The sequence below is a fragment of the Diceros bicornis genome, chromosome 12 (assembly GCF_020826845.1).
Source record: "Diceros bicornis minor isolate mBicDic1 chromosome 12, mDicBic1.mat.cur, whole genome shotgun sequence".
NCBI classification, from domain to species: domain Eukaryota; kingdom Metazoa; phylum Chordata; class Mammalia; order Perissodactyla; family Rhinocerotidae; genus Diceros; species Diceros bicornis.
Window position 1 is genome coordinate 24,154,949 of NC_080751.1, and position 26,217 is coordinate 24,181,165.

The window sequence follows — 26,217 nt, forward strand, 5'->3', positions numbered from 1 at the left end:
GAAAGTAGGCACTTGGTACCTGATGATATCATGGAGCTGTCTTATCAGCCATGGACTGCCTAACTCCAGATTTCTTGTTCTGTGACAAAAAAAAAAAAAAAAAACCCACTGGGTTAAGTGATGATTTGTTTTTTTTTTCCAGTTTTCTGTTATATGCACCTGAATGCAATTCTCAGTGATACAACATATTTAGAAATGTGGCAGTAGAACCAGAAGAAATTACTAAGAGTTGAAAATGGTTACATTTGAGAGTGGGATGAGAGGCTGTGGTGGGATAAGGTAGTAAACAGCTGTTTTAATTCCAAGTATTATTTGACATATTCACAATTTATACGTGTATTTCTTTAATTGAAATCTTTTTAAAACATGCCCAGAGTGCTTCTAAGAAGCAGATGTCAAGATGATACTAGGAATGCAAGGGTTATGGGGGAGATGTGAAAGATAAAGGGAGCAGGGGTAGGTGGGGAGAGCCTTTTGACTGTGATGCTGGTCTGAATCCTGTGAAAAGAGAAGGAAGGAAAGAGGATTAGGTGTAATCAGCCTCAGGCAGCACCAGGGTGCTGAGAAAGTTTCAGCCAGGCTAAATGGGGAGTTTCTGAGCCCAAGTTGCTTGTTAGAGGACTGTTGGACTAGTACCCCACCATGCTCAGTTATTGGCTAATAGCCAGCTGGGGAAAGTGTGGCCTTTATCAGTCAACTATGTTCCCAGCCTCCATTCTTCCTGAAGGAGCTCTGAGTGGTGCATGTCCATGGCCATCACACCCACAAAGATTTATACTAAAAATAAGAATGTGTGTCTTTATGTTTGCACACACAACACTGTACCTGAATAATCTTAAATGTTCAGCTAGCCAGTTACATATCATGTCCTAAAAGTTACTCTTTCTTTTTTTTTTGGTGAGGAAGATTAGCCCCGAGCTAACATCTGTTGCCAATCCTCCTCTTTTTGCCGAGGAAGGTTGGCCCTTGGCTAACATCTGTGTCCATCTTCCTCTACGTTATATGTGGGACGCCTGCCACAGCATGGCTTGATAAGCAGAGCATAGGTCTGCGCCTGGGATCTGAACCTGCAAACCCTGGGCCGCCAAAGTGGAGCATGAAAACTTAACCATTATGCCACTGGGCCGGCCCCAATAATTACTCTTTCTTAGGCAAAAAGTCATTCCTTTCTGGAAAAAATAGAAAGAAAATTTACATTGTATCTTGACTGCCTCAGTCCAAAGTTTGATGACCTATGATAATTCATTGATAATTAATTATTTACTCTTAAAAATACAGTAAGATATGAACTCAGTTTGGGAACATAGTTATGACACAAAGCAAATTTTTATCTTTATAAAAATGTATCTTTCTGTCATCAATCAACATTTCCTTCCTGTTCTTTTTGTAAATGGTTCTTTCTTTTCTTTTATTAATTGTTTTTATTTTAAAACATTTCTTTAAAGAAACTCATAATTCCCTGCCTCTGCCCTTGGCATTTGTGTCTAATAATGTTTTGAAAGCTTCAAGATATTTTGCACTAAAGGAAGCCAGTTCAGAACTATGAATTTCCCTCATTTATTGTTATAATTAATAGTAAATATGTGTAAAGCTAAATGAGTTCAAAATATGAATAATCTAATTCCTTTCTTGTTGATTTTCATACATATTTTACAAAGTAGAAACAAATACATGCCAAACTTTTATCAACTTTTTAAAGGGAGAGTAAAGTTTTACTTCCGTAGCTAGCTAATGAGAAGACTTTTAATACATTATATTTGAATACTTGTACTGAATTTTTATGTAAAAACTTAAAACGTGTCTTATTTCAAATTTAGAACTTTGTATTAGATGCACAAGTTGGAATGTGCCAGTTAGAAATGTACGTATAAACTAAGCACCTAAGATTGGGTGTGAGAACCCAGCGACTTTACATTCATGATATTGGAGAATATTATGTTACATATATATGCCAGTGTAACTGATAGAGAAAGCACATCAAGGGGGCTGGCCCCGTGGCTTAGCGGTTAAGTGCGTGCACTCTGCTACTGGCAGCCCGGGTTCGGATCCCGGGCACGCACTGGTGCACCTCTTCTCTGGCCATGCTGAGGCGGCGTCCCACATACAACAACTAGAAGGATGTGCAGCTATGACATGTGACTATCTACTGAGGCTTTGGGGGAAAAAAGGAGGAGGATTGGCAATAGAGGTTAGCTCAGAGCCGGTCTTCCTCAGCAAAAAAAGAGGATTAGCGTGGATGTTAGCTCTGGGCTGATCTTCCTCACAAAAAAAAAAAAAAGAAAGCACATCAAGTGCTTTTGCCAAATTGTAATTTATACCCCTTATTTTTAAAAATAAAGTTAAAAAATAAAACTATTAGATTAGCAGATCTACTACTTAAATGACTATGAAATGAAAAGAGTTATAACTACGCTTCCCATAAAAGCGTATATATTCTCATAGTGTTGTATATAAAATATTCACAGTGACTCTTCATGGTGAAGTACCTATCATTTGGTAATCTCCTTGGTCTAAGTAGAATCCTAGGTTGAATTATGAGATCCCAGTTGTTGCTGCATGCCAAGCATATAAATCTCCCTATATCTGTATCCGTGCTTCTGCCATAATAGAGGAACAATCCCTACTCCTATCGAAAGCCAACCCTTCCACCTAGACCCACAGTTCTCAAACTGTGCACTGAGGCACCCTGGGGACTGCAGTGAATTCTAGGGGTCCTGCAGGATATTTAAAAATTTCGAGGAAAATACAAGACTCTTGTTGGACACTACACAAACAAGTAACTCCAGGTAGTGCCTAGTTTCAACGTTGGATCACACTACATTTCTTCTGAGGATGTCATATCTATATGAAGCTGGCTTTTCAGGGCTTGCTGTGATAAAAAGCAAGTACCACACAACAATTAACATAGAACAGGAATGAGAGTGAGGGTATCCAATCTGATTCCAAGGTTTGAGAAGTTGTGCAGTGCCCAATATCTATTAGTGCACACATCCTATTAGTAAGTAATTGTGGTTATTTAGGAATTAAGTAAAAATCTTTTTCTTTCAATCTGTGTATTATGTTTTCAAGTGGCTACTAAGTTGTTAGAACATAAATACTTATTAAGTTGTTTGAATCTATTTATTAAAAGAAACTGCTGGTATTTCTTTTGGCCTAGGGGCACCATAAAAATCACTGAGATACAAAGGGTGCCATGAACTGAGAAAGTTTGGGAACCTGTGGTCTAGACTTTGGATCCCATTGCCTCTGACCTTCTCCAGACCCCACATGATTGTCACTTCTATTATATACAGCATAGTGGTAGAAAGTGCAACTGCTCCATTCTTATTGGTATCAAGTCTTGGCTTTACTAGCTGTGTGACTTTGGAGAAGGTACGTCACCTATCTGTGCCAGAGTTTATTTAACTATAAAATGAAGATAAAAATACCTAATTTATATGTTTATTATAAGAATTAAGTAAGTTAATGTATGTAAAATGCTTAGAACAGTTTCTGGCACAGATACCTCCTTTTTAAATAAATAAATTTAGCCTTTCTGTTAACTGGGTCTTTCCTATCAACTTAAAAAATTTTTATTAAATTTTTTTATTGTGGTAAAAACACATAACATAAAATTTACCATCTTGACCATTTTTAAGTGTACAGTTCAGTAGTGTTAAGTATATTCATATTGTGAAACAGATCTCCAGAACTTTTTCATCTTGCAAAACTAAAACTCTATAACCCTTAAATAACAACTCCCTTTTCCCCCTCCCCCCTGCCCCTGGCAACCACCATTCTACTCCCTGCTTCTATGAGTTTGACTATTATAGATACTTCATGTAAATGGAATCACTTATTTGTCCTTCTGTGACTGGCTTATTTCACTTAGCATAATGTCCTCATGGTTCATCCACGTTGTAGCGCGTGACAGGGGTTGCCTTCCTTTTTAAGGCTGAATAATATTCTACTGTATGTATACACCACATTTTGTTTATCCGTTCGTTTGTCGATGGACATTTGAGTTGCTTCTTTCTCTTGGCCATTGTGAATAATGCTGCTGTGAACATGGGTATGCAAATATCTCTTCAGGACCCTGCTTTCAGTTCTTTCAGTTCAGCAATTGGGATTGCTGAATCAGATGATAGTTCTATTTATAATTTTTGGGGGATCCTCCATACTGTTTTCCAGAGTGGTTGCACCATTTTACAATCCTACCAACAGTATACGATGGTTCCAATTTCTCCACATCCTCACCAACACTTGTGATTCTGTTTTTTGATAGTGGCTATTCTAATGAGTATGAGGTGATATCTCATTGTGGTTTTGATCTCCATTTCTATAATGATTAGTGATGTTGAGCATCTTTTCATATGCTTATTGGACATTTGTATATCATCTTTGGAGAAATGTCTAGTCAAGTCCTTTGCCCATTTTTTTTTTTTTTTTTTTATTGATGTTTTAATGGTTTCTAACATTGTGAAATTTTGGGTTGTACATTTTTGTTTGTCCATCACCCCATATATGACTCCCTTCACCCCTTGTGCCCACCCCCCACCCCCCACCCTCACTGCCCGGGTAACCACAGTCCAGTTTTCTCTGTCCATGTGTTGGTTTATATTCCATATATGAGTGAGATCATACAGTGTTTGTCTTTCTCTTTCTGGCTTATTTCACTTAACATAATACGCTCCAGGCCCATCCATGTTGTTGCAAATGGGACGATTTTGTCTTTTTTTATGGCTGAGTAGTATTCCATTGTATATATATACCACATTTTCTTAATCCAATCGTCAGTCGAGGGACACTTAGGTTGCTTCCACTTCTTGGCTATGGTGAATAATGCTGCAATGAACATAGGGGTGCATAAGCCTCTTTGGATTGTTGATTTCAGGTGCGTTGGATAGATTCCCAGTAGTGGGATGGCTGGATCATAGGCTTTGCCCATTTTTTAATTGGGGCATTTGATTTTTGTTGTTGAGTTATAGGAGTTTTTAAAAATATATTCTGGGGGCCGGCCTCGTGGCTTAGCGGTGGGGTGCGCGTGCTCCGCTACATGCGGCCCGGGTTCGCATCCCGGGTGCGCACTGACGCACTGCTTCTCCGGCCATGCTGGGGCTGCGTCCTACCTACAGCAGCTAGAAGGATTTGCAGCTATAACCTACAACTATCTACTGGGGCTTTGGGGGAAAAATAAATAAACAAACAAAAATATATTCTGGATATTAACCACTTGTCAAATATTTGATTCGTGAATATTTTCTCCCATTCTGTAGGTTGCCTTTTCACTCTTGATTATGTCCTTTGATGCCCAAAAGTTTTAAAGTTTGATGTAGTCCCATTTGTCTATTTTTGCCTTTGTTGTCTCTTCTTTTGGTGTCATACCCAAGAAGTTATTGTCAAATCCAATGTCAAGAAGCTTTTCTCCTATGGTTCTTTGAGAAGTTTTATAGTTTTAATTCTAAGCAAAGATCTTTAATCCATTTTGAGTTAATTTTTTGTATGGTGTGAGATGAGTCATCTTTATTCTTTCACATGTGGGTATTCAGTTTTCCTAGTACCACTTGTTGAAGAGACTGTCCTTTCTCCACTGAGTGGCCTTGACACCTTTGTCAAAAATCATTTGACCATATGTGTGAGGGTTTATTTCTGGACTCTCTGTTCTGTTTCATTGATCTATGTCTGTCTTTATGCCACACTGTTTTGATTACTTTGGCTTTTATAATATGTTTTGAAATTAGGAAGTGTGAGTCCTCTAACTTTGTTCTTTTTAAAAATTGTTTTGGCTATTTGGGATCCCTTGAGATTCCCAGTCAACTTTCAAATAGGCTCAACTCTTTTCTATTTAAACAAATAAACACAACTCTTAACTCATCTCAGGTACCACTAGGTACCTCCATGTCTTAACCTTTTCCTTCAAAATCAAATTTCTCAAAAGAATTGTCTCTATTTGGAGTCTCCTTTTCCTTATTGCTTGTTCAACATCCAACCAACTTCAGTCGTGCTTTTCTCCTGATTATTACACTGAAAAACTTTCCACTACCGTTGTAAAAAACCTCCATATTACTAAATCCAATCAACTTTTTTTAAAAAAAGCATCATCTTAAATACACAAGATTTAACACTACTAGCCACTCCCTTGTTCTTGAAATACTTTTTTCTGTTACTTCCTGTGACACTTTGCTCTTCCGATATTCTTTCTACCTCTCTGACATTCTTCTCTGTCTCCTTTTCAGGCCCATGCTCCTTTCCCCTGTCCTTGAATGTTGGAATTCCTCAAGGCCCAATTCTAAGCCCTCTCCTCTTCACTCTGAACTCCTGGGTTATCAGATGTATATCCGTAGCTTCACTGGCTTCTCTCTATTGCTCAGACCTCTCCCCTGTGCTCCAAATCCATAAATCCAGGCACCTACTTGATGTCTCCCCTTGGGCACCTCAAAGATATTTCAAACACAGTATATTTAAAATGGAACTCAGAGCCCCCTATCTGTTCTTCTTCCATCATTCCAGTCTCTGTAAATGGCCCTGCCTTCCATCTACTTATAGAAACCAGAATCCTAGAAGTCACCTGTTTGTCCTCGAAATTATCCTCTTTTTATCCACCTCCTGCCACGCCCACCACACACATACACATATCCAACTAATCTCTGATTCTTATTGATTTTACCTCCTAAATCTCTCTCACATCTACCAGAGGCTCTCCATCCCTTCACTTAGAGCCACCTCACTTCATCTCTCTTCTAGACTACTTCAACACTTCCTAACTGTTCTACCTGCTTCCATTTTTGCTTCCCACGAATCTGTCCTCCACACTGTAGCCAAAATGATTTATTAAAAGCAAATCTGTCACTCCCCTGCTTAAAACTCTTCTACAATTCTGGAGAATAGATAGGAAACTGGAAACTGATTAACTAGGGCAGGGGTAGGAGAGCATAGGTGGGAGGGATACAGGGATAGGAACAAGACTTTTAATTGTATACCTCTGTATAATTTGTTGTTTTCTTTTGGAACTACATGAATGTATTATCTATTCCAAAAACTAAATCAAAAATTGAATTTAAAAAATTATAGCATCATACTATTTTTAAGATAAAGGCTAAACTGAATTTGTCCCAATCTACCTACTTTTTTAACTTCACCTCTTACTATACTATCTTTCAATCTCAGTGCCTCAGCCACAGTGGGCTTCTGCCTATTAAGGCAATATGATAAGAAAAAGAGTGTCATAATTTTTTTTTCGATAAGTGAAATTGCAGAGAAGAGGGACTCAGTTCAGTTTTCTACTTGATCCTTTTAGTAAGGAGCCCCTATTGTAGTTCATTTTCAGTATGATTCAAATTCTGACTTCTTAGAAACAAATTTTGTGGCATAAAAGCATCTCTTTAAAACCATAAAATGAGAAATATATTTGTAGCCAGATATTTTAAGAGCTGCTTCTTTATTTTTGAAAAGTTTTATAGAAAAATACCAAATAACACATAAAAAGTAAAAAATCATCCATAATCCCAATTTTTAAAAAATCTGTGCAGCAAAAAGTTAAAGTTCATGCCTCCAGCTCCCAATTCCATATTGTTGAGTAGCTGCTATCAACAGTTTTGGGCATATTCTTTCTGACATTTTCTTGTGTTTATGTAAAAATTTCTATATGCATATATGTACACATACCACACCTTTTCCCCTAATAAAATGGGATTATGCTCTTCATGGAGATCTGCAATTTTTAAAAATTTTCTCCCCACTTCAATAGTGTATCATGGACTTGGGCAGAAAATTTCTAATTAATTAAACTTATCTATCTTTTATGTTATCTCCATTTGTTTTCTTGTACTAACAACTTTCACAATAACTAGACTCAGAAGTGACTGATTTATTAACTGGCATGGAAATTTATTAATTTACAATATGAGATATATCTGGCATCACAGACTTTGCTTATTTGCTTGGGGGCATTCCCACCTGATGGATGAGTTACTCAAGAGACTAAATTATAGATAAGAAGGCTGATTGGTGAGCCGAGAATTGGAACAAAAGCAAGGAGGTGTTCTTACAGGTTATTTTTATCAGCTCTCTGACTTGCCCTGGGGTTCTTTCTGTCTTAACAACTGGCGTTAGTCATCAGAGTCATAGCCCAGATGTAGTAATAATCACATGGATTTGAGGGGAGTTTTCTTAACCAATGAGAATATTGAATTCAATGGAATTGTTTGTAATCGCTGTTATAGAATAGCTAATTCACAATTACTGACTGCACCAGTTCTTCTTCAATACTTGAGACCAAGTGTGATGTATTTCTCTTCTTTATGGGTACAAAACTACCTCTTCTAGGAAGCAGTCATCTGTCCTAACCAAAACCCGCATGTCATTCTGAGATGAAGTCTGCTACTGTATTCTACACATGTTCTACCAACATGTGTTTTCCTAGTTCACCATTGTGTCCCCATCTATACGCTTGGCATATATATAGGAGGCACTCATATATTGTTGACCTACTGAATGAATGAAACTCAGATTCTTGTGGTTATTTATGGGTTTTTTTGGATCAACGATGTTATCTGATACAATTTTCTCTTTCTTCTCCCAGTGCCATTTCACTTCCAATTAAGTACTCAATCTAAGGCTAAGAGAAACCATTTTGAAGAGCCATCTGAAGATCAGGGAATCATTTCCCAGTTTCTTAAAGAGAAAGCACACTTCTCTTGTATGAGCTTATTGAAGAAAATGAGAAGAGGAAAACAATAAAGGCAATAGAAAGAAACATGGTCAGAGCAAAAATAATAAGGAAGATGCTTCCTGTCTGGGAGGGTGTCAGAGAAAAGGGAAAATTTCAGTTCTTATTTTTGCCTTATCTTCTGTGCAAAGAACAACATTAAAATTGGAACAATGTTGGGAAATCCTATAGGCCTTCTCATTGATTCATCCCGTGGATCTCTTCTCAAGCTCTGATCTGCTCTGAAGGTGCCTTCCTTTGTCTCTCTGTCCGCTCTTTTTCATTTTCTGAGCTGTCAGAATTCTCCAACTCCTTGTAATAGAATAGGACAATATCTTAGTGCCCTTTTTCCTTCTTGTTTTGCCAAATCTGACATAGGCCTTTTCCATTTTGGAAGGCTTAAGAACTAACCTTTTGGGGAAATAGGCAGAAGCACTGTAGCCTATCTGGGCTGGAATATTCTTCTCCTGAGTTTCAGACTATTTTTTCCTAATTCTACTTATCTCCATTACCATATCCAGGAGTATCTTTGGCACTAGTACGTGGAAACTTTTTGCTTCTCCACAGGTTGTTCTATAAAAATGCATTAAATATCTTATTAATTCTTTTATGCCTTTTTATTCCAAAATCTAGCTTCAGGAATACCTCTAGGCCACAAGACATTTAGAATTCTGAATTGATGGACATACCTTGATCCTAATGAGAACTCAAAACTAGGTTTCAATAAGAGGGCTAACCTGATCTTTTAACGCCTCTAAAGATTGGAATGCCCCAGAGCTCAGACCTTGGACCTCTTTCTCTCCTTCCACTCCTTTTTTTTTTTTTGCTTAAACAACAGAAATTTATTTTCTCACAGTTCTAGAGGCTAGAAGTCCAAGAACAAAGTGCCATCAGCGTTGGTTTCTTCTGAGGCCTCTCTTCCTGGCCTGTAGACAGCTGTCTTCTTGCTATGTTGTCATATGGCCTTTCTTCTGTGTATGTGCGTGGAGAAAGAGAACCCTCTGGTGTCTCTTCCTCTTCTTATAAGGACACCAGTCAGACTGGATTAGGAGCCTACCCTTATGACCTCCCACACATTTTTTAAAGAGAACTTAGCCAGTTTCATGACTTTAAACACTACCTTTATATTGATGGGAGTTGATAACTCCCAAGTATATATCTCCAGCCCCCTACTTCACTCTGAACTTAAGACTCATTGCTAGTTGTCTACATGATATCTCTGCTTGTATGTCTACAGACACCTTAAACTTAACACGTCCAAAACCAAACTCTTGATTCCCTCCATTCTAAGTTTGCTTCTCCTGAGGTCCTCCCTATCTCAGTGAACCCAGTTGCTCAGCCCAAAAATCGTGGAGTTTTCCTCTTGTACGCCACATCCAGTCCTTCAGCGAGTCCTGGCTGATCCCCTTTAAAATATATCTCAAATCTGTCCACGTATCATTTCCTCTAGCATTGCCAATCTAGTCCAGGCCATCATCTTCTCTTACCTGGACCACTGCAATAGCCCCCTAATGGTCTCCTTGCTTCTGCTCTTGCCCTGACCCCCTTTAAAACATAAATTAGATTATATTCTCTGCTGCTTAAAACCCAGTGGCTTCTCATCAAAAAGGTCCAACTAACCTGGCCCCTGACTACCTCTCTGATTACATCTCTATGAATATCCCTCTCACTTACTCCCCTCCAGCTACACTGACCTAGCTTTCTTCAGTCATCCCAGGCACATTCTGACCTCAGAGTTTTTGCATTTGCTGTTCTCTGCCTCAAACTCCGTTTCTCCAAATAATTCTATGGCTTGTTCCTTCACTTCATTTGGGTCTGTACTCAAATGTCGTCTCCTCAGAGAGGCCTTTTTATTTCATTATTAGTCATCCTACTTAAAACAACATCCTCCTAAAGTCCCCATCCTTACTGTACTTTATGTTTCTCTGTAGTTCTTGTTGCTATCTGACATTATATTAAAGCTATTTGTTTATTGCTTGTATCGATACTCAGAATGCAAGCTCCCTGAGGGGAAGGAGGGCAAGGGCATTGTCTGTTCACTACTCTATCTTCAGCACCTTGAACAGGGCCTGGCTCATACAAAGTTCTAAATATATATTTATGAAATGAATTAGTGAATGTATGAATAAGTGGCTACACTTATCCTTTAAGAAAGATTCTGAAGGAATGCCCAAGCTCACATTGGGGTAGGATCCACAGTCCCCAAATCATTGCTCCTATCTCCGTGTATACATCAGTTATCTACTGATGTATGCATGCTTTCCCACTGCATCTTGACACTTCCCCTTCAAATCCTTTCCAGCTTAAATTCCCTCTTTTACCTACTCTCACAGGTTGCACTTTCCATCTCCATCCCACAAAAGTGGTCTTTTAGAATTAATTTTATGACATAACAAATGCTCATACATAGAAAAAGCAATTTCTATTGGGAAAGGAGGATTAGTTCATGACAGTGGTAGTGAGAGCAGAAAATAAGGAACAAGAACTTCAAGACTTGGACAAATTAAATTCCAAAGTTCTGAAGGAATTTGCAAATATCTTGGAGACAATATCCTTGTGAAATCATAGTAAATGGGAAAGGCGACAAAAGATTGTTCTGGTTATGATTCACCTGGAGTCTAGTGTTCCATGTTTAATATTGAGTCCAATCTGGGCACAAGATTTTTAAAAAGACAAAAGAATGTGTTCAGAGATGAGAAACAGTATCATGAGAACACATTGTACGGGTATCAGTTGAATAATAATAGTAATTGCAAACATTACCTTGTGCCAGGCATTATTCTAAGTATTATTTGTAAAAGTTTTTTAATCCTCATCCTATGAAGTAGATACTATCATATCTCTTTTCAGATGAGGAAATGGAGTTACAGAGAAGTTAAGTAACTCCTTCAAGGTCACACAGCTCGTAAGACGTAGAGCCAGTGCTGATTTCATTCTGATTTCAGAGTCCATGCTCTTAACCACTGTGTTGTTATCTTTTAATATTTGAGAAGAGTGCTATTGAAGAAAAACTGGGGCTACTGTAGAAGTTCTTAGAAGGAAGTGTTCGCCTTCATCTCAAGCTCAAGCATCACCACCTCCTTCTCAGTACCCCCAGTCTACCCAGCATCTGAGTATACTGGGTAGTATATAACAGGACCAGTAACAGAACTTTATTACACTTGTTTGCTTGTATCTCTACCTCTCTCTATTAACCTATATTTAACATATTTTAAGGATTATATTTGATTCACTTTTGAGCCACTAAATTTAGTTTAGTGCTTGGTGTATAATCAACATTCAGTTTTTGTTGAATGAAAAAAATGAATGATCTTTAAATTGATTTGAACTGCACAATGGTAGAATAGCTTTTCTGTAAGATGAGGAGCTCCTGGTCACTCACTGGCAGGATTCAAGCGTAGGCTGGATGCTTGAAGGATGCTTGAAGAGATGCTGCGGAAGGAACTTCCATGTCATGTGGAAGTAGAAGATTAGACCAGGTTTCCTGCTAACTACGAATTATCTGATCCTATGATCAGTAAATTATGATTCTTTCTCCAAACATTTAGTTAGCACCAACTATGCACCTGGCGTTGTTCTAGGCAAAGATACAAAGGTAAAAGTGGCCTAGCCAGTAGCTATAAGGAGCTAAGAGTTGGTGGATAATTGAGGTGCTTAAGAGTATAGGTGTAAAGTTTTAGTAGATAAAAATAAATAGAAAAGGACAAATTTTAGAGATGTTTTGAATAAATGGCAAAGAGAGAAAATAGCTGTTACAAGGGGGAATACCAGATATGAAAGATGACCCTAAAATTGCCTGCTTGAGAAGGGAGAATTTATGGAGTAAAGACCACATGCTATGTTGTTGTGGGCAGTTCCCCAAAAGGGAAATATCAGTGTTTGCCATCAAGGTATATTGCAGGGTTGCATATAATTCAGTATAGATTAATTAATGTGTGAAGTATTTTGAAATTCTTGAAACAAATGTGCCTTCTTTTATCAGTCTCCAAAACCAATAAAGATAATTTTGTCTCCTCTCCCCCTGCCCTCCACCCGCTTTAGGGCCATTAACATGAAATGGACAGTCTATTGAGTCATGTGGAACCCTTTAGTTTCTTTTCTGATTCATGTGCCTGGAATCTGTTAGGCAGTGAGGGAGTAGTGGTCTTTATGTTACCCTGGTCCCTCATGCTGCTCATCTTTTGCACATGTCCAAATATGTCTTGACACAGAATCCTTCTCTCTAGCTGGGACATGATGCCTAGGTAGGTGGGGAATTCCCCTGTTTTGTTTAAAATCATAGTTTTCTTTGGGTTTGGCTAGCGTGTTCATGATTAGTTTACTGACAATTGGTTTTTTTCTTCTTATACCATATGCTATTCCATGATTCATCTGCTTTGAGTCTGTTGCCTTGAAGGTGAAACACTTTCTTCCAATGTTGATATTTCATAATCTCGTACATAACAAGCATACGCATATGCATAGTCCTTTCAGAAGTTTTAAACATTTGGAGATGAATGAATTATGCTGCCACAAATGGAAAGGAGCAGTATAAAATCATAATGGTGATATCCAATCATCTTTTGTTGGGTAATTGAGTGAACACTGATATTGATAAAGCTCGGGTGCTTTACTGTATTTCTTTATCTCTTCTTAAGAAATTGTTTCTGGTATGTGTTATTTATTTATGAATTTTAAAATTTAACTGCCTTGATTTACATGTATTTTAATATTTTAGACTGACAAGATCTTTATTTGTAGAAGTGAGGTTTAAATTTCAAATCGTTACCATTCGCTGTTTATATTGTTATGGTGGCATCTTTTCTATATTAGTTTGTAGCAATGACTATTCAAACCTCAAGAAATTTTCTCTTAATTTCTGATATAAATAGTAATCTTTCAAAAGATTTTAATGGAACACATTACATTTCTGAATGCAATGCAAAGCAGTTATTTCTGCATGAGTACTTTCTAAGTATTAGAAGATTAGACTTCTAATAAACATGGGCTAAATTCAATTTCTGCATAAAGATTTAATCAGTGCGCTTATTGTGTTGCATTATTTGGTCACCTGTATCTTTTTACTCAGAATGTCAGTGATTATTTTTTGATGAAGAATAACTCTTTATAATTTCATGGTGTAAATGCATGTGTAAATAGCTGTATACATTATACATTTGGAGAGAGATTTTTAAAAGATTCTAATTCTCGGTATATCTTCCTCTCCCTCTTCTGCTTAACCTGGTTTTAGCTCCTCTTTGGTTCAGGTGTGCTGGTGTCCCTAAGCCTTTCTGGGCCGCAGCTGGAGAAAGTGGTGATTGACAGAAGCCTGGTGGGGAAGCTCATCTCAGACACCATCAGTGATGGTAATTACCCCCATGTGCAAACCAATTGCCTACATTAACAGTGGGGCAGGAAAAATAGTGTGTCAACAGGTAGACTAATTATTACCACTGGGGACTTGCAAACACAAGTAATTGCTTGTAATAACATAGTTACAACCCCTGGGACCAGTACAAGTTTTAACTAATATTTAATATCAAAATTTTTGTCAAGCGGAAAGCTCATATTCTGAGTATGTTTTACTCTTTCCTTAAAAAAATGTGAACAATTTCAAAATAGGGTTTTTTTTGGTGTGTTCTTTCAAAGTTAGTCCACTATTATTTCACATATTTTTCATTTTCAAATGAATTTTGAATAAATTACCCAAATGTGTCAACACAGCCACTGGTAAAAAAATATGTGCTTTGGCTCTTAAGAATATTCTTTGTTACCAAAGTCTATGAATACTATCTTTTGAGAGAATTTGGGCAATGTTTCTAAATATCAAAAATCAGTGCCAAATATACTCCACAAATCTGGATCCTATTAAGTGATACCACAATCACTATGTAATTGCTACAAAGCATATAAAAAAGATTTTAAGCCAGTTATTGAAAAGTAGGATACTGAAATTTATTGAGCCCTAAAAGGATCTATGGTGTGCCAACCCACCTATTTAATTTAATTCAGAAAACAACTTTATAGGGTGGAGGGTTGAATAAAATAGATGAAGGAGACTTAGAGGTATAAACTTCCAGTTATAAAATAAATAAGTCACGGGGATTTAATATACAGCATAGGGAATATAGTCAATAATATTGTAATAACTTTGTATGGTGAGAGATGGTTACTAGACTTATTGTGGTATCGTAATGTACATAAATCACTACGTTATACACCTGAAACTAACATAATATTGTATGCCAACTCTACTTCAATAATAATTTTAAAAAACCACCTTATAAGGTGTAGTTATTTCCATTTTATAGATGAGGGCATTGAAGCTGAGATACTAAGGAACATGCCCACGAATGAGATACTAAGGAACAGCTCGAAAATGACTGAGCTGAGATTTGAACCCAGGTTCTAGCGGCAAAACCCATTTTCTTTCCACTATACTGTGCTGACTCCTGAAGATTATGTTCTTTTATTCAAGGTGAAAAGGTCTAAGAAACAGATTACATTATCATTAGAGATTGAAAATTGTCAGTATCAAATTGAATAATCAAAGGAAAGTGCAGTCTGGTGGAAAGGACAGAGGTGAGAATACAGAAACCTTCCTTCTGCTGTGTGCTCTCACTAGCTACGTCTGAATAAATCAGACACAATTTCGTAATCTTAGAGAAAAGCACTCTTCAGGATGGCTGTAATGAGTAACATTACTGATAATAATAAGCTGGGGGTAGGATTATAAGTGTGCCATCTCCTCTTTCTTATAGGAACATGGTGCTCAGGAAGCTTCACTATGGAAGAGGTTCCATTTTCATATGTCTAATAATTGACCCTTTTGTTGACGCTGCAAATAAAATAGTGGCTGTGATGATTTTGTCATATCGATGCTCCTCTATAAGAATTAAATGGAGACTTCCAACACTATTCGTGTCTTTGAGATATCTTTTTTCACTTGTTTCTTTCATTTATACCCCAAATAATACACTCTCATGAGACCATGATAACAATGTGAGTTCTTGGCAGTTCTCCAGATTCTCCTGTAATTGTGTAGATCTATTGTTGGTCACTGCTTGCACAGCCAGGGGTATGGAAGTAAAGAAAACTATATAAAACATTCAATAATTTCTTTATGCTAGGAACAATATAAAACATTTCTCAAATCTTATTATACGTTTTTATCAATAATTTGTATAATAATAATGGCCCTTTATGTAACCCATTAATATTAATTATCTACCTACTTGTGTCCTTTAGAAATAAAGTGTAGAAATATTTTTGCTAATCTTCATTATTAAATATTAATTTGTGTAATGTGCATATGGGCATAATATGCTTTATTTCATTCTGCTTGTATACCCTCAAAAAGAAGGTTCATTGATCAAAAATTTAAAAATAAAAAAAAAAGATTGGTGGAGAACACTGATCTGTATCCCCTAATAAATCTAATTTGTTCTCAGATAGTTTATATCATATAAAGCCAGGATTAAAGGCTAAGCACAAATAAAAATAAATGTTTTCATCTTTATATTCAGGTGTGAAATAGTCTTTTATTTTATGCTTTTCTAGTCCTCGTTCCAAATACATCTCGTTTGGTGGTTGTCCCCAGACATTAGTGTATATTGAAATGGTCTCAGGAAAAAAGAAGTATCAAATCCATGCATGATTAGATTGATGATTATTGTTTATTCCCAATATCTTTAATATCCTTGTAAAATGCCATAATGCTAATAGGAGACTTTAGTTTTTCAATTAATATTTATCCTCTGAAAATAGCTTTTTGTAATATTTCAGTGGAACAAATCAATTAATTCATTATTATTTTATTCTAACAGTATTTGATTGTATTATCAATTTTTTTTTCTTTTTTTAAGCTCTTCTCACAGACAGCTTTATCATCTTATCATTTTTGGCACAAAACAAACTATGTTTTATTCAATTTACCAAGAAGATGGGTTCTCCTGATGTATATACAAGACTGGAAAAGCTCTCAGCCTTGGATTATAAGGTAGAGATTTCAATTTATATAATCATTCTATTAATTATTAAGATATGCTAGAGTATCACATGAGTTGATGTTATGCTCATTATTCTTGAACATTTCCGGATTTTAGAAAAACCAGAGTTATTACAGGATTAAGCTTGATTCACTAGAAACATTGGCCATCCTAAGTTTTCTTTTTTACTCTCATTAAGGGGGTCTACCAATGGCATGTTTGGAGCAATTTGTATAGTACTTATGGAAGTCAAAGACAGAGAATAGAGGCAAGTTACACATTTGAAAATGGTTTTCTTGCTAATAGTGGTATATACACCATTCTCATTTTTCCCTAAGACCCCATATCATCTTTCTAGGCTAGGATAGCTGCTCTGGCTTCCATTTTACAAGAAAAGAAAGAAGGAAGAAGGCACTTTCAAAGGTTAATAGAAAAGTGTAATAAACAAGGAGTGGGAAGACACCCCCCACCACTCCCAACTATAACTGGAGAAAATGCAAAAAGAAATCTCCTTCGTGTGTTAGTATCTCTCCCTTCACTAACTCCAGGTAATTTGTTTCCTTGTATCAGGGACTTTACATCTGTTAAGGCAGGATTTTTATTTTAAATGGTGTGTTTAATTTAAGTTTTGCCACATTACATTTTAACTGCTTGGAAGGCATACTCTCTGCTAGGATGAGTATCTAATACATTTTCTAGGCTGTTTCAGTTCAAGGCCTCTTTTCAGCAGTGACTTGTGTTTGCAAGATTGATCCAGCCTCTGTGACGTGGATTTGAGACAGTTCACTGTTCACTGGGAACAGAGCTGATATACAGCTTCCTTAAAAAAGATGCACACTTATGCCATACCTAGAGTATCGGTAACAAGGGCAAAGATTTTTAGAAGTCAGCTTTGTGGCTTTAAACTTTGTATGTGTGTTTTTGAAAAAGTAATATTTAACCTAACCTTTTGCCCTTTGGGATTATTTCTTATTGTGATTGAGGTGGTAGTGGTATGAGGAGGATTTAATTTTATCTAGTAGAAACATCTATTCTTTTAAAAAATATTTTTAACATGGAATAAAATAAATAAGTTTTTCATTGTGGTAATAAATGACAATTTAGTTTTGTTTGCCAGCTTTGTGGAGCTTCTATAACACCTTGAATAATACTGATTTTCTTTAACTGGAAATTAGTAGTACTCAAGTATCTTATTTTGGTTAGTCAAAAAATTGATATGAACATTCTTTTTTTTTTTTTTAAAGATTTATTTATTTATTTTCCCCCCAAAGCCCCAATAGATAGTTGTATGTCATAGCTGCACATCCTTCTAGTTGCTGTATGTGGGACACGGCCTCAGCATGGCCGGAGAAGCGGTGCGTCGGTGCGCGCCCAGGATCCAAACCCTGGCCGCCAGCAGCGGAGCGCGAGCACTTAACCGCTAAGTCGCGGGGCCGGCCCGATATGAACATTCTTAATGGGATGTTATTTTCCAGAATGGCTAACTGTAGATTTACTTGAAATGTTGTTTATTTACTAATACTGGTCTTTAAAATGCACCAGCGTGCATTAACAAACTATTTAAAGTGAGTGTTTTTAATGCTGTGCTATTTTAAAATTTTTGTATGACTAGTTTCTCCATCTTGGGTGTGATAGATAGCTTTGTAAAGTTTTCTCAGCTGAAGGGTGGTAGCTACCTGTTAACGAGAGCAGAGAAAAACTGTCATGATGTCATCTTTTCTTATGAAAAGATGTGGAAAATAGACCTAGTATATGGGCCCTCCTACCTTAAGTAAGGGACTTACTTATTTGTTTATTCTTTCTGCTTTGGATTTGGGAAATTAAGAACATGGGCACTCCACATTATTTGTATACATAAGAAAAGTAACCCACTTTCCTTTGGAAAGCCTATGGATTTCATTTTCTGGTTCAATATTTAAAATATAGATATTTAATACTTAGTAAAAACTGCCATAATTCCATTGGAAGGATATTTTAAGAAACTTGTTCATTTTACTTGCCCTTTTGACCATCCTGATAGAATACGGATACCATTAAAACTTATAGGAAACATGAAATTTCAGATAACATACATGATTTGCATTGCATGAGGACTGAAAGTGGCAGTGTCTTGTTTTAACTCTATTTCCTCATCTAGGAATTTGTAAGTAACGTGTTTACATGGCAAGTAGGACATCAAAATAATGTACGTGTATTTTTAAGGACTTAGCAATTCCATTGTGGTATTTCTCCCAAATAAGAAGATAGCTAGTTAAAATAATGATATTGAGGGCCTAAATATAAGAATTTGCACTTCAAAGCATACAGTACGTCTGTGTTGTCTGTCATTGCCCATTTGGATTTTAAAACAAGAAAATAGTGTAGAGTATTATAATTCTGCTTTTCTTTACAGCTGTACCATAATTTAATTCTTTCAGATTGAGATAATTTTGGCAAAGAAAATTGCAGGGTAAATATCCTGAAACTATTGACCTTTCACAAGTTTTCCTGTCTACATTTTAAAAATCCTATTCAATTTATTTAGCAGTGAAGGGACAGTGCAAGGAGTTAAATGTTTACCATTAGAGAACAACATTGGTAATTACTTTGATTTCAGTTCCTTTTGATGTGCATTCAGAGGATGAAGAGGTCAATAATATTATGGCCATGCAAATAGAAAAGAGTTCCTTTTGACCATATTTTAAAAAATAGCAAAGGATTATTAAAGCATTAACCTTGATTTTAATGGCCTTGGTTGAGTGGTGAGATCACAATTTGGATGAGCCTGATTATTTACTAAATACAATACATAAATGCAACGGGTTCTTAACACCCATTGCACTCTGGCATTATCGCATTACTGCCATCCTTTGTTGCCTTGCAGACAGGAATATGAAAGCAATCTGTCATGTAGTGAGACTGGCTCCAGAAGCATTTCTCTGATAAGAAGACCCCCTGCCCTTTGCTAGTGTCTGGTCCAGTAGGCTTAGCCATGCGCTTAATCCCCAGAAAGTGGTTCGATTATTGCTGACCAGCAATGGCAAGATAGTTTTTTTTTTTCTTCCAAGCTATCAACCTTCCATTAATTCCTTAAGCAGAAATACGGTGCAATCTATATTTCCTTGGCATGTGTCACCCAGATGGTGCCGTGCTTATGTTTTCAAATAACCATGTTCCAAAATAACATAGTTTGAATAATAAATTCTACAAATCCTTCCTAAGAAAGAGAAGCATAATTCTCAGAAGCTGCATAAACTTTTACGTATGATGCTGTGGCTTATCCTTTTATGCAGAATATATGTGTATATGTCTTATATATTCTTTAAAGCGATATTTGCCTCAAGTTGTTTTTCCTTTTATTGTTGTGAGTCATTGTTAACATGTTATGTCTTAAAACAGTAGTCAGACACTCTTGGTCAGCAGTACTGAACTTGTCATTTAAAACAGCTGGTCTGAAATCCTGTGTGTAGGTGATGCTGTCAAGCAACCATGACTGTACATTTTGGTATTGATGGGGATTGCTGCAGCCAATTACTCCCCAACTCACATTACTCCTTTTCCTTTCCTCTGCTAAAAATGGGGAGAATTTTGAACATATGTCTCTTTTATATATGTGTCAAAAGAATTTGGTAAATTCTGACACCTCCTTAAGCACATGTTTAACATGCATATTTACTTGCATTTATCTACATTTACAGATGCTTTAATTTTTGTAATACTATGAGGATTTTGCATTTTAAAAAAATGATTCTTTTATGCTTTTATTTTTTTAACCATTAGATTTCCTATTATGAAATACCTGGCCCAGTAAATAGGACAACCGAGCGTCGTCTAGCTATCAATTGTGTTCAGGATATAGTTGTTTGCTGGTGGCCATTGGTCAGTGATGATGCTTGGCCCTGGGCCCCGCTTTCTTCTGAGAAGGACAGAGCTAATCTGCTGCTTCTGGGTTATGCTCAAGGAAGACTGGAGGTAAATATAAAGCAAATATATACCTTTTATTGAAGAGCAGATAAAATAGGATTATTGGTTTTTCTATTCTGAAATAAATACAAATACTTTTTGAAACCTACAATTTATTTTTCCAAATATTCAAAAAAAGAAATTACATATGAAATGGGATCCTTAAAAATATCATATCTAGAGAATACACAGACAGTTGCAGGGCTGGCCTGACTAGCACAGTGATAAAGAGCACAGGCTCCTGGGTTCAAATTCTAGCTCTGCCACTGCCTGCCTCTCTGTCCTTGAGCAGGTTACTAACCTCTATGTGCTATGGTTTCGTTATTTGAAAAATAAAGTTAATGAAGGTAAATGAGTTAGTACTTGCATTTAGAGCAATACCTACATATAGTAAGCTCTCAATCACTGATCACTGTTGTGATTCTTGTTATTATCATTATTAGTACTATAATTACTGTTTGCTCATGATTTCATGCCTGTCAAAGCTGTGTCATCAATCACCTTCTTTAAACTTCTGTTAGTCAGTTAACGAACATTAGTCAAGTGCTTCTTTTGTGCAAGACTCTGTGGTGCTAAATCATGGCTGGGGCAAGAATTTGTAAGAAAGGCTATAGGGCAGTGGCCTTCTCAGTCTTATATCCTACCTCAGACAGGAGCACCAAAAGGGTTAATCTAGGAGGCAAGGAAAATCTCTCACACTGTTCCTGACAGTATTCTGTCATCATTCATTATTGTGCACCGATGGGTATTTTCAGCTTGTACCAGTACTTTGAGTATGAAATTCTATTTTTCTTTTTTATAACTTAAAAAGAAAAAGCTGTGGGGGCCAGCCCAGTGGGGTAGTGGTTAAGTTTGCGCGCTCTGCTTCGGCAGCCCGGGGTTCACGGGTTCAGATCCCGGGTGTGGATCCATGCACCATTCGTCAAGCCATGCTGTAGCAGTGTCCCACATACAAAAGTGGAGGAAGAAGGGCAGAGACATTAGCTCAGAACTAACCTTCCTCAGCAAAAAGAGGAGGATTGGCAATGGATGTTAGCTCAGAGCCAGTCTTCCTCACAAAAAAGAAAAGAAAAGAAAAGAAAAAGCTCCTTCACTCCTCAGTTTTTTAAAGTTTTTGGCTGCGTAAATAGTATTTTCCTATATTTTCTCTAAGTCTATTGTCCTTTAGACTTTAAGAACTATTTCTGAGAATTATTATTTTCTATCCCTACCTATCTCTTCTGGTTTTATAAACTTTGAGGCTGTTTTTAAGACTGAAGAGTTCTTTGTAATTAATTAATTAATTAACCCTTTTCTGAGACTTTTCCAATTCTGTTGCAGTAACTAAAACCACTTGTAATGCTTCAGGTATGGATTTTGTGAGGCTAAGGAAATGCTTTGTTCCTATTCACTTCCTGTTCATGCCCCACCATTTTGTTGATCTTGGATCCAGAAACTGAGTAAAATACTGCTTTAAAATGACTTAATTTAATAAAGCTAATTAAAGGTCTGTTAAATGTTTTATCTTATAATAAAAGTAAAAATAGTTAAATCAACCTTTAGTTATACATTACGTAAATTACCTTTATTTGAAATGAGTGTATTATGTGAAATTAGAACAGTTCTAAAAGGATGTACATATGGTCTACATACCTCATCTCCTGGTGTCATCTAGATTATGGACTTTGGAGCTGGACAAACCTGGGTTTGCATGTTGATTGAACCATATACTAACTAAAATCAAGTTTACTGCCTCTAAGTTCTGCCTGCTGTTAGCTAACTCTGTGTTCTTTGGCCTTGGGTAGATCGCCTACCCTGTCTGACTTTAGTTTTCTAATTTTTAAAATGATGATTTAAACCAGGTAAGTCACCTCCAGGTCCCTGACAGCTCTAAAAAGTGCTCTTCTGGATTCTGAAGCACAGATCTGATTTAGCCATTGCCTGCTCAGATGCCTTCAGTGATCTGAAAGTAAACTTAGCTTTGGCACTGAAAAGCCCACCTGACTGGCCTTGACCTACCTTTCCGGTGTTATTTCCTTATATAAACCTATATAAGGTTTAGCCAAACGGTTTACTCACTGGCTCATTGTTTCCCACCCTCTTCCTGACACGTTACTGGTATTTCTACCTAAAAGGCCCTTCCCTCTCTCTTTCCACATCATTCAACAGCTATTGAGTATGACCGTGGAGTAAGCACTGTATTTCATGCTGGAGATATGAATAAAAATATCCCTGCCTGCAAGGATCTTAGTGTCTACCAGTGAGAGACAAATATGAAAACATGTTAAGTGCACCAAGTGTTAAATGGTGCTGTGGATGGATATGTGTAGGCTGTAGGGGGAATGATTGATTCTACTTAGGGAGATAGTAAGGGGAGAACGTTAAAGAGGCTTCATAATTTGCTCAAATATGAGATTGGTACACAATTTTACTTCCTTTTACTATCCTAAGTTTCACATCAAGGTTGTACTAGCCCTATGGAGTGATTTGATTAGCTTTTTCCTTTTCTCGTCTCTGAAACGGTACCAAAAGGAATTATCTGATACTTGAATGTTTGGTAAAACTCACCTATAAAACTACCTGGGTGTGGTGTCTTTCAAGGAAGGTAGATTTTTTCATAACTGATTCCATTTTTCAAGGGTTGTTTGTTTTTCAGGAATTCTATTTTTTCCTTGAATCGTTTTCCATAATTTGTATTTCTGGAAAATTATCCATTTTATGTAAGTCTTTGAATAGATTTTCATAAAGTTGTAGATGATATTTACACATGATTTTTAATTATTCATCACTGACTGTATAGTTAATGGTCCCTTTTTTGATCCTAATATATTAAGATATATAATTCATTTTTTTAGCAGATAGTTTTTGTCTTAGATTTGGCCCTTTCAGTCATTCTATCAAAATTAAACTGTTGGAAAAATTTGTAAAGATTTCTTTTTTTTTTTTGGTGAGGAAGATTAGCCCTGAGCTAACATCCATTGCCAATCTCCCTCTTTTTGCTGAGGGGAAGATTGGCCCTGGGCTAACATCTGTGCCCATCTTCCTCTACTTTATATGTGGGATGCCTGGCACAGCATGGCTTGATAAGTGGTGCGTAAGTCCGCACCTGAGATCGAAACCTGTGAACCCGCAATGCTGAAGCAGAGCGTGCAAACTTAACCGTTATGCCACCAGGCTGACCCCCTGTAAAGATTTCTTTTCCAGAACCTTATGTACACTTTTATGTGCAAAAGGTGAATGTCTTTTGGAAGAAATATCTGGGTAAGTAATGGTTTCTTTTTGTATGTGTGAAGACATAATCTTTTTTTTTTTTTTTGGCGAGGAATATCAGCCCTGTGCCAACATCTGCCAATCCCCCTCTTTTTTTTTTTTTTCCTGAGGAAGACTGGCCCTAGGCTAACCTCTGTGCCCACTTTATATGAGACACCGCCACAGCATGGCTTACCAAGCAGTACGTCAGTGCGCACCCGGGATCCGAACCGGCGAACCCCGGGCCGCCGTAATGGGGCGCCCGCACTTAACTGCTTGCACCACCGGGCTGGCCCCGACATACTCTTTAACTATGAATTGTAGTACATTTTTTAGAATATCATGAACTAAAACCAATAGTCTATAAAAGTAACATTCAGGCCTGTGTCTTTAAATTTTTTTTCACTAACAACCGATGGACTTCTTGAACTAATAATCAGAATAAAAAATACAGTATATTCTTAAACCCTAAAATTGAAACTAAAAAAGGAATAGTCTCATAGAGAAGAAATTTAATCTTTGCATCTGTTAAACTATAGAATTTTTTAAAAGCATTTCCCATCCAAGTTCAATCAGAAAAGATAATCAGCTTTTATTTGGACAGTCGCAAGATCCTCAAGTAGTGGTTCCTAGCCTTGGCAACACATTACAGTCACCTGCAGAGCTTTTACAAAGGGGCCCACCCGGACCAGTTACATCAGGATCTCCAGAGGGGGAGGAGGCATCAGTGTTCTTTTACAGGTTCCCTAGGTGATTCTCATGTGCATCCAAGTTGAGAACAACTGCTTTACAGCAAAGTAAAAAAAAATTTTTTAAGCCATCTTTTTTGCATAACAGACCATGGAAAGGATAAAGCCCACATACTGAACCAAATGAGAGTTGTAACAGTAGAGTCTAAGTAGAAAATTGGCTTACCAAGCAGCTAAAAAAAAAGAAAACAAAGGAAACATAGAAATAAGCTCTCTGTGACTGAATTATCTGTCTTTCAGAGGAGGAACGTTTTTTTAATTTATTTTATGGATATTAGAAAACTGCTGGTCTAATTTCACACCACAGAGCTCTAAACAATGGTACATATCTCAATTAGAAGCATAGTGCAGAGAGTTATGTAATTTGGAAAAACAATTCTTTCAAAAAATATACAATAGATAATATGCAGAAAAAGAAAATTTTTATCAATAAATTCATTTAAAAAGTTTTTAATGGTGTATGTGTGGATTATCATATATAACATAGTGGTCATTTTTATTTAAATTCCACATATTCTATACTTCCTTTTGGAAAGTTATTACCATCATCCTAAAACTATTTAATTCATTCACTTTGTCAAAAATGTGATGACAACACAATTTACTCTTCCCTTATCCTTGTATTTGAGCAAATATTTTAACTTTTGAGCTGTATGGATTTGATAATGCCTTCTGAATATGGTGGTAATTTCAAGATAATATTACTCAGAAAAGGTCACCTGAATTTGTTTACCAAATTAATCAAAAACATAGAAGCAGAGCTATTAAACCTTAAAACCTGCTGTCAGGGCTAGGGAAATATAACCTCACAAAGACAACTTTTTTCCCATAAAAATTAAAACTCTATTTGCAATGATTTAGAGGAGTAGCAACTGGTAGGAAATTAAAATGTGACCAACTTTTAACATAATGTAATTTGATAAAAGAAGCATTCAGAAAGCATTATAAATGCATTCAGCTCAAAAGCCAAAATGTTTCAGAAACATCTCTTCCAAAGAAATGTATGTACTGCATTAGCTTTCAACCAAATAACCAAGATTTTCTATTTTAGGGATAATGGTTTTTAAAAAATCTCTATTATAAAACACACATAAACAAAACCACACAAAATAAATGTATAGTTTAATGAGCTATTACAAAGGAAACACCTCTGGAACCACACTGAGGTCAAGAAATAGAACTTTGCGAAGCACCCAGAAATACTACCACGTACTCTGTCGTGATCTCAACCCCTTCCTGGTCCCCAAAAGTAACCTCTATCATGACTTTTAGTCACTTTCTTGTATACATATGGAGTTTTTTGTCAGCTAAATGTGCATTCCCCAAAACTGTAGTTTAACAGGATCCATTTAAAACACTTGAACGAGTCTGTTAAATGTCTTTTACTCTACAAGTTCCCCCTCCATCCCTTTCTTTTCCTTAAAATTTATCTGTTGAAACTGCAGTGTCCCACAGTCTGGATTTTGTTGTTTGCATAATCATGGTCTGTTTTAATATGTTTCTCTGTCTTTTGAAAATTCTCAAGTTAGTAGTCAGTTTTGGTAAGACTGTATGGGATAGTGTGTTCTTTTATCAGAAGGCATGTAATGTCAAGTTCTCTCTCTTTTGATTGTCTCTCTTTCTGATGTTAGCAGCTATTGATGCT

At 36.6% G+C, this 26,217-nt stretch overlaps 1 protein-coding gene across 11 annotated transcripts in view; it reads left to right on the forward strand.

Moving 5' to 3' along the window:
- The window catches only part of WDPCP (WD repeat containing planar cell polarity effector), a 381,979-nt gene that overhangs the window by 116,110 nt on the left and 239,652 nt on the right, over nt 1-26,217 (forward strand). For 9 of the 11 annotated variants that reach the window (XM_058551107.1, XM_058551115.1, XM_058551109.1 and 6 more), the window contains 3 exons: nt 13,917-14,031; nt 16,531-16,664; nt 20,413-20,604. In XM_058551107.1, the coding sequence (XP_058407090.1) occupies nt 13,917-14,031; nt 16,531-16,664; nt 20,413-20,604 (441 nt within the window). The remainder of the gene's footprint in view (nt 1-13,916; nt 14,032-16,530; nt 16,665-20,412; nt 20,605-26,217) is intronic. The other 2 variants (XM_058551116.1, XM_058551117.1) reach the window with 2 other exon arrangements.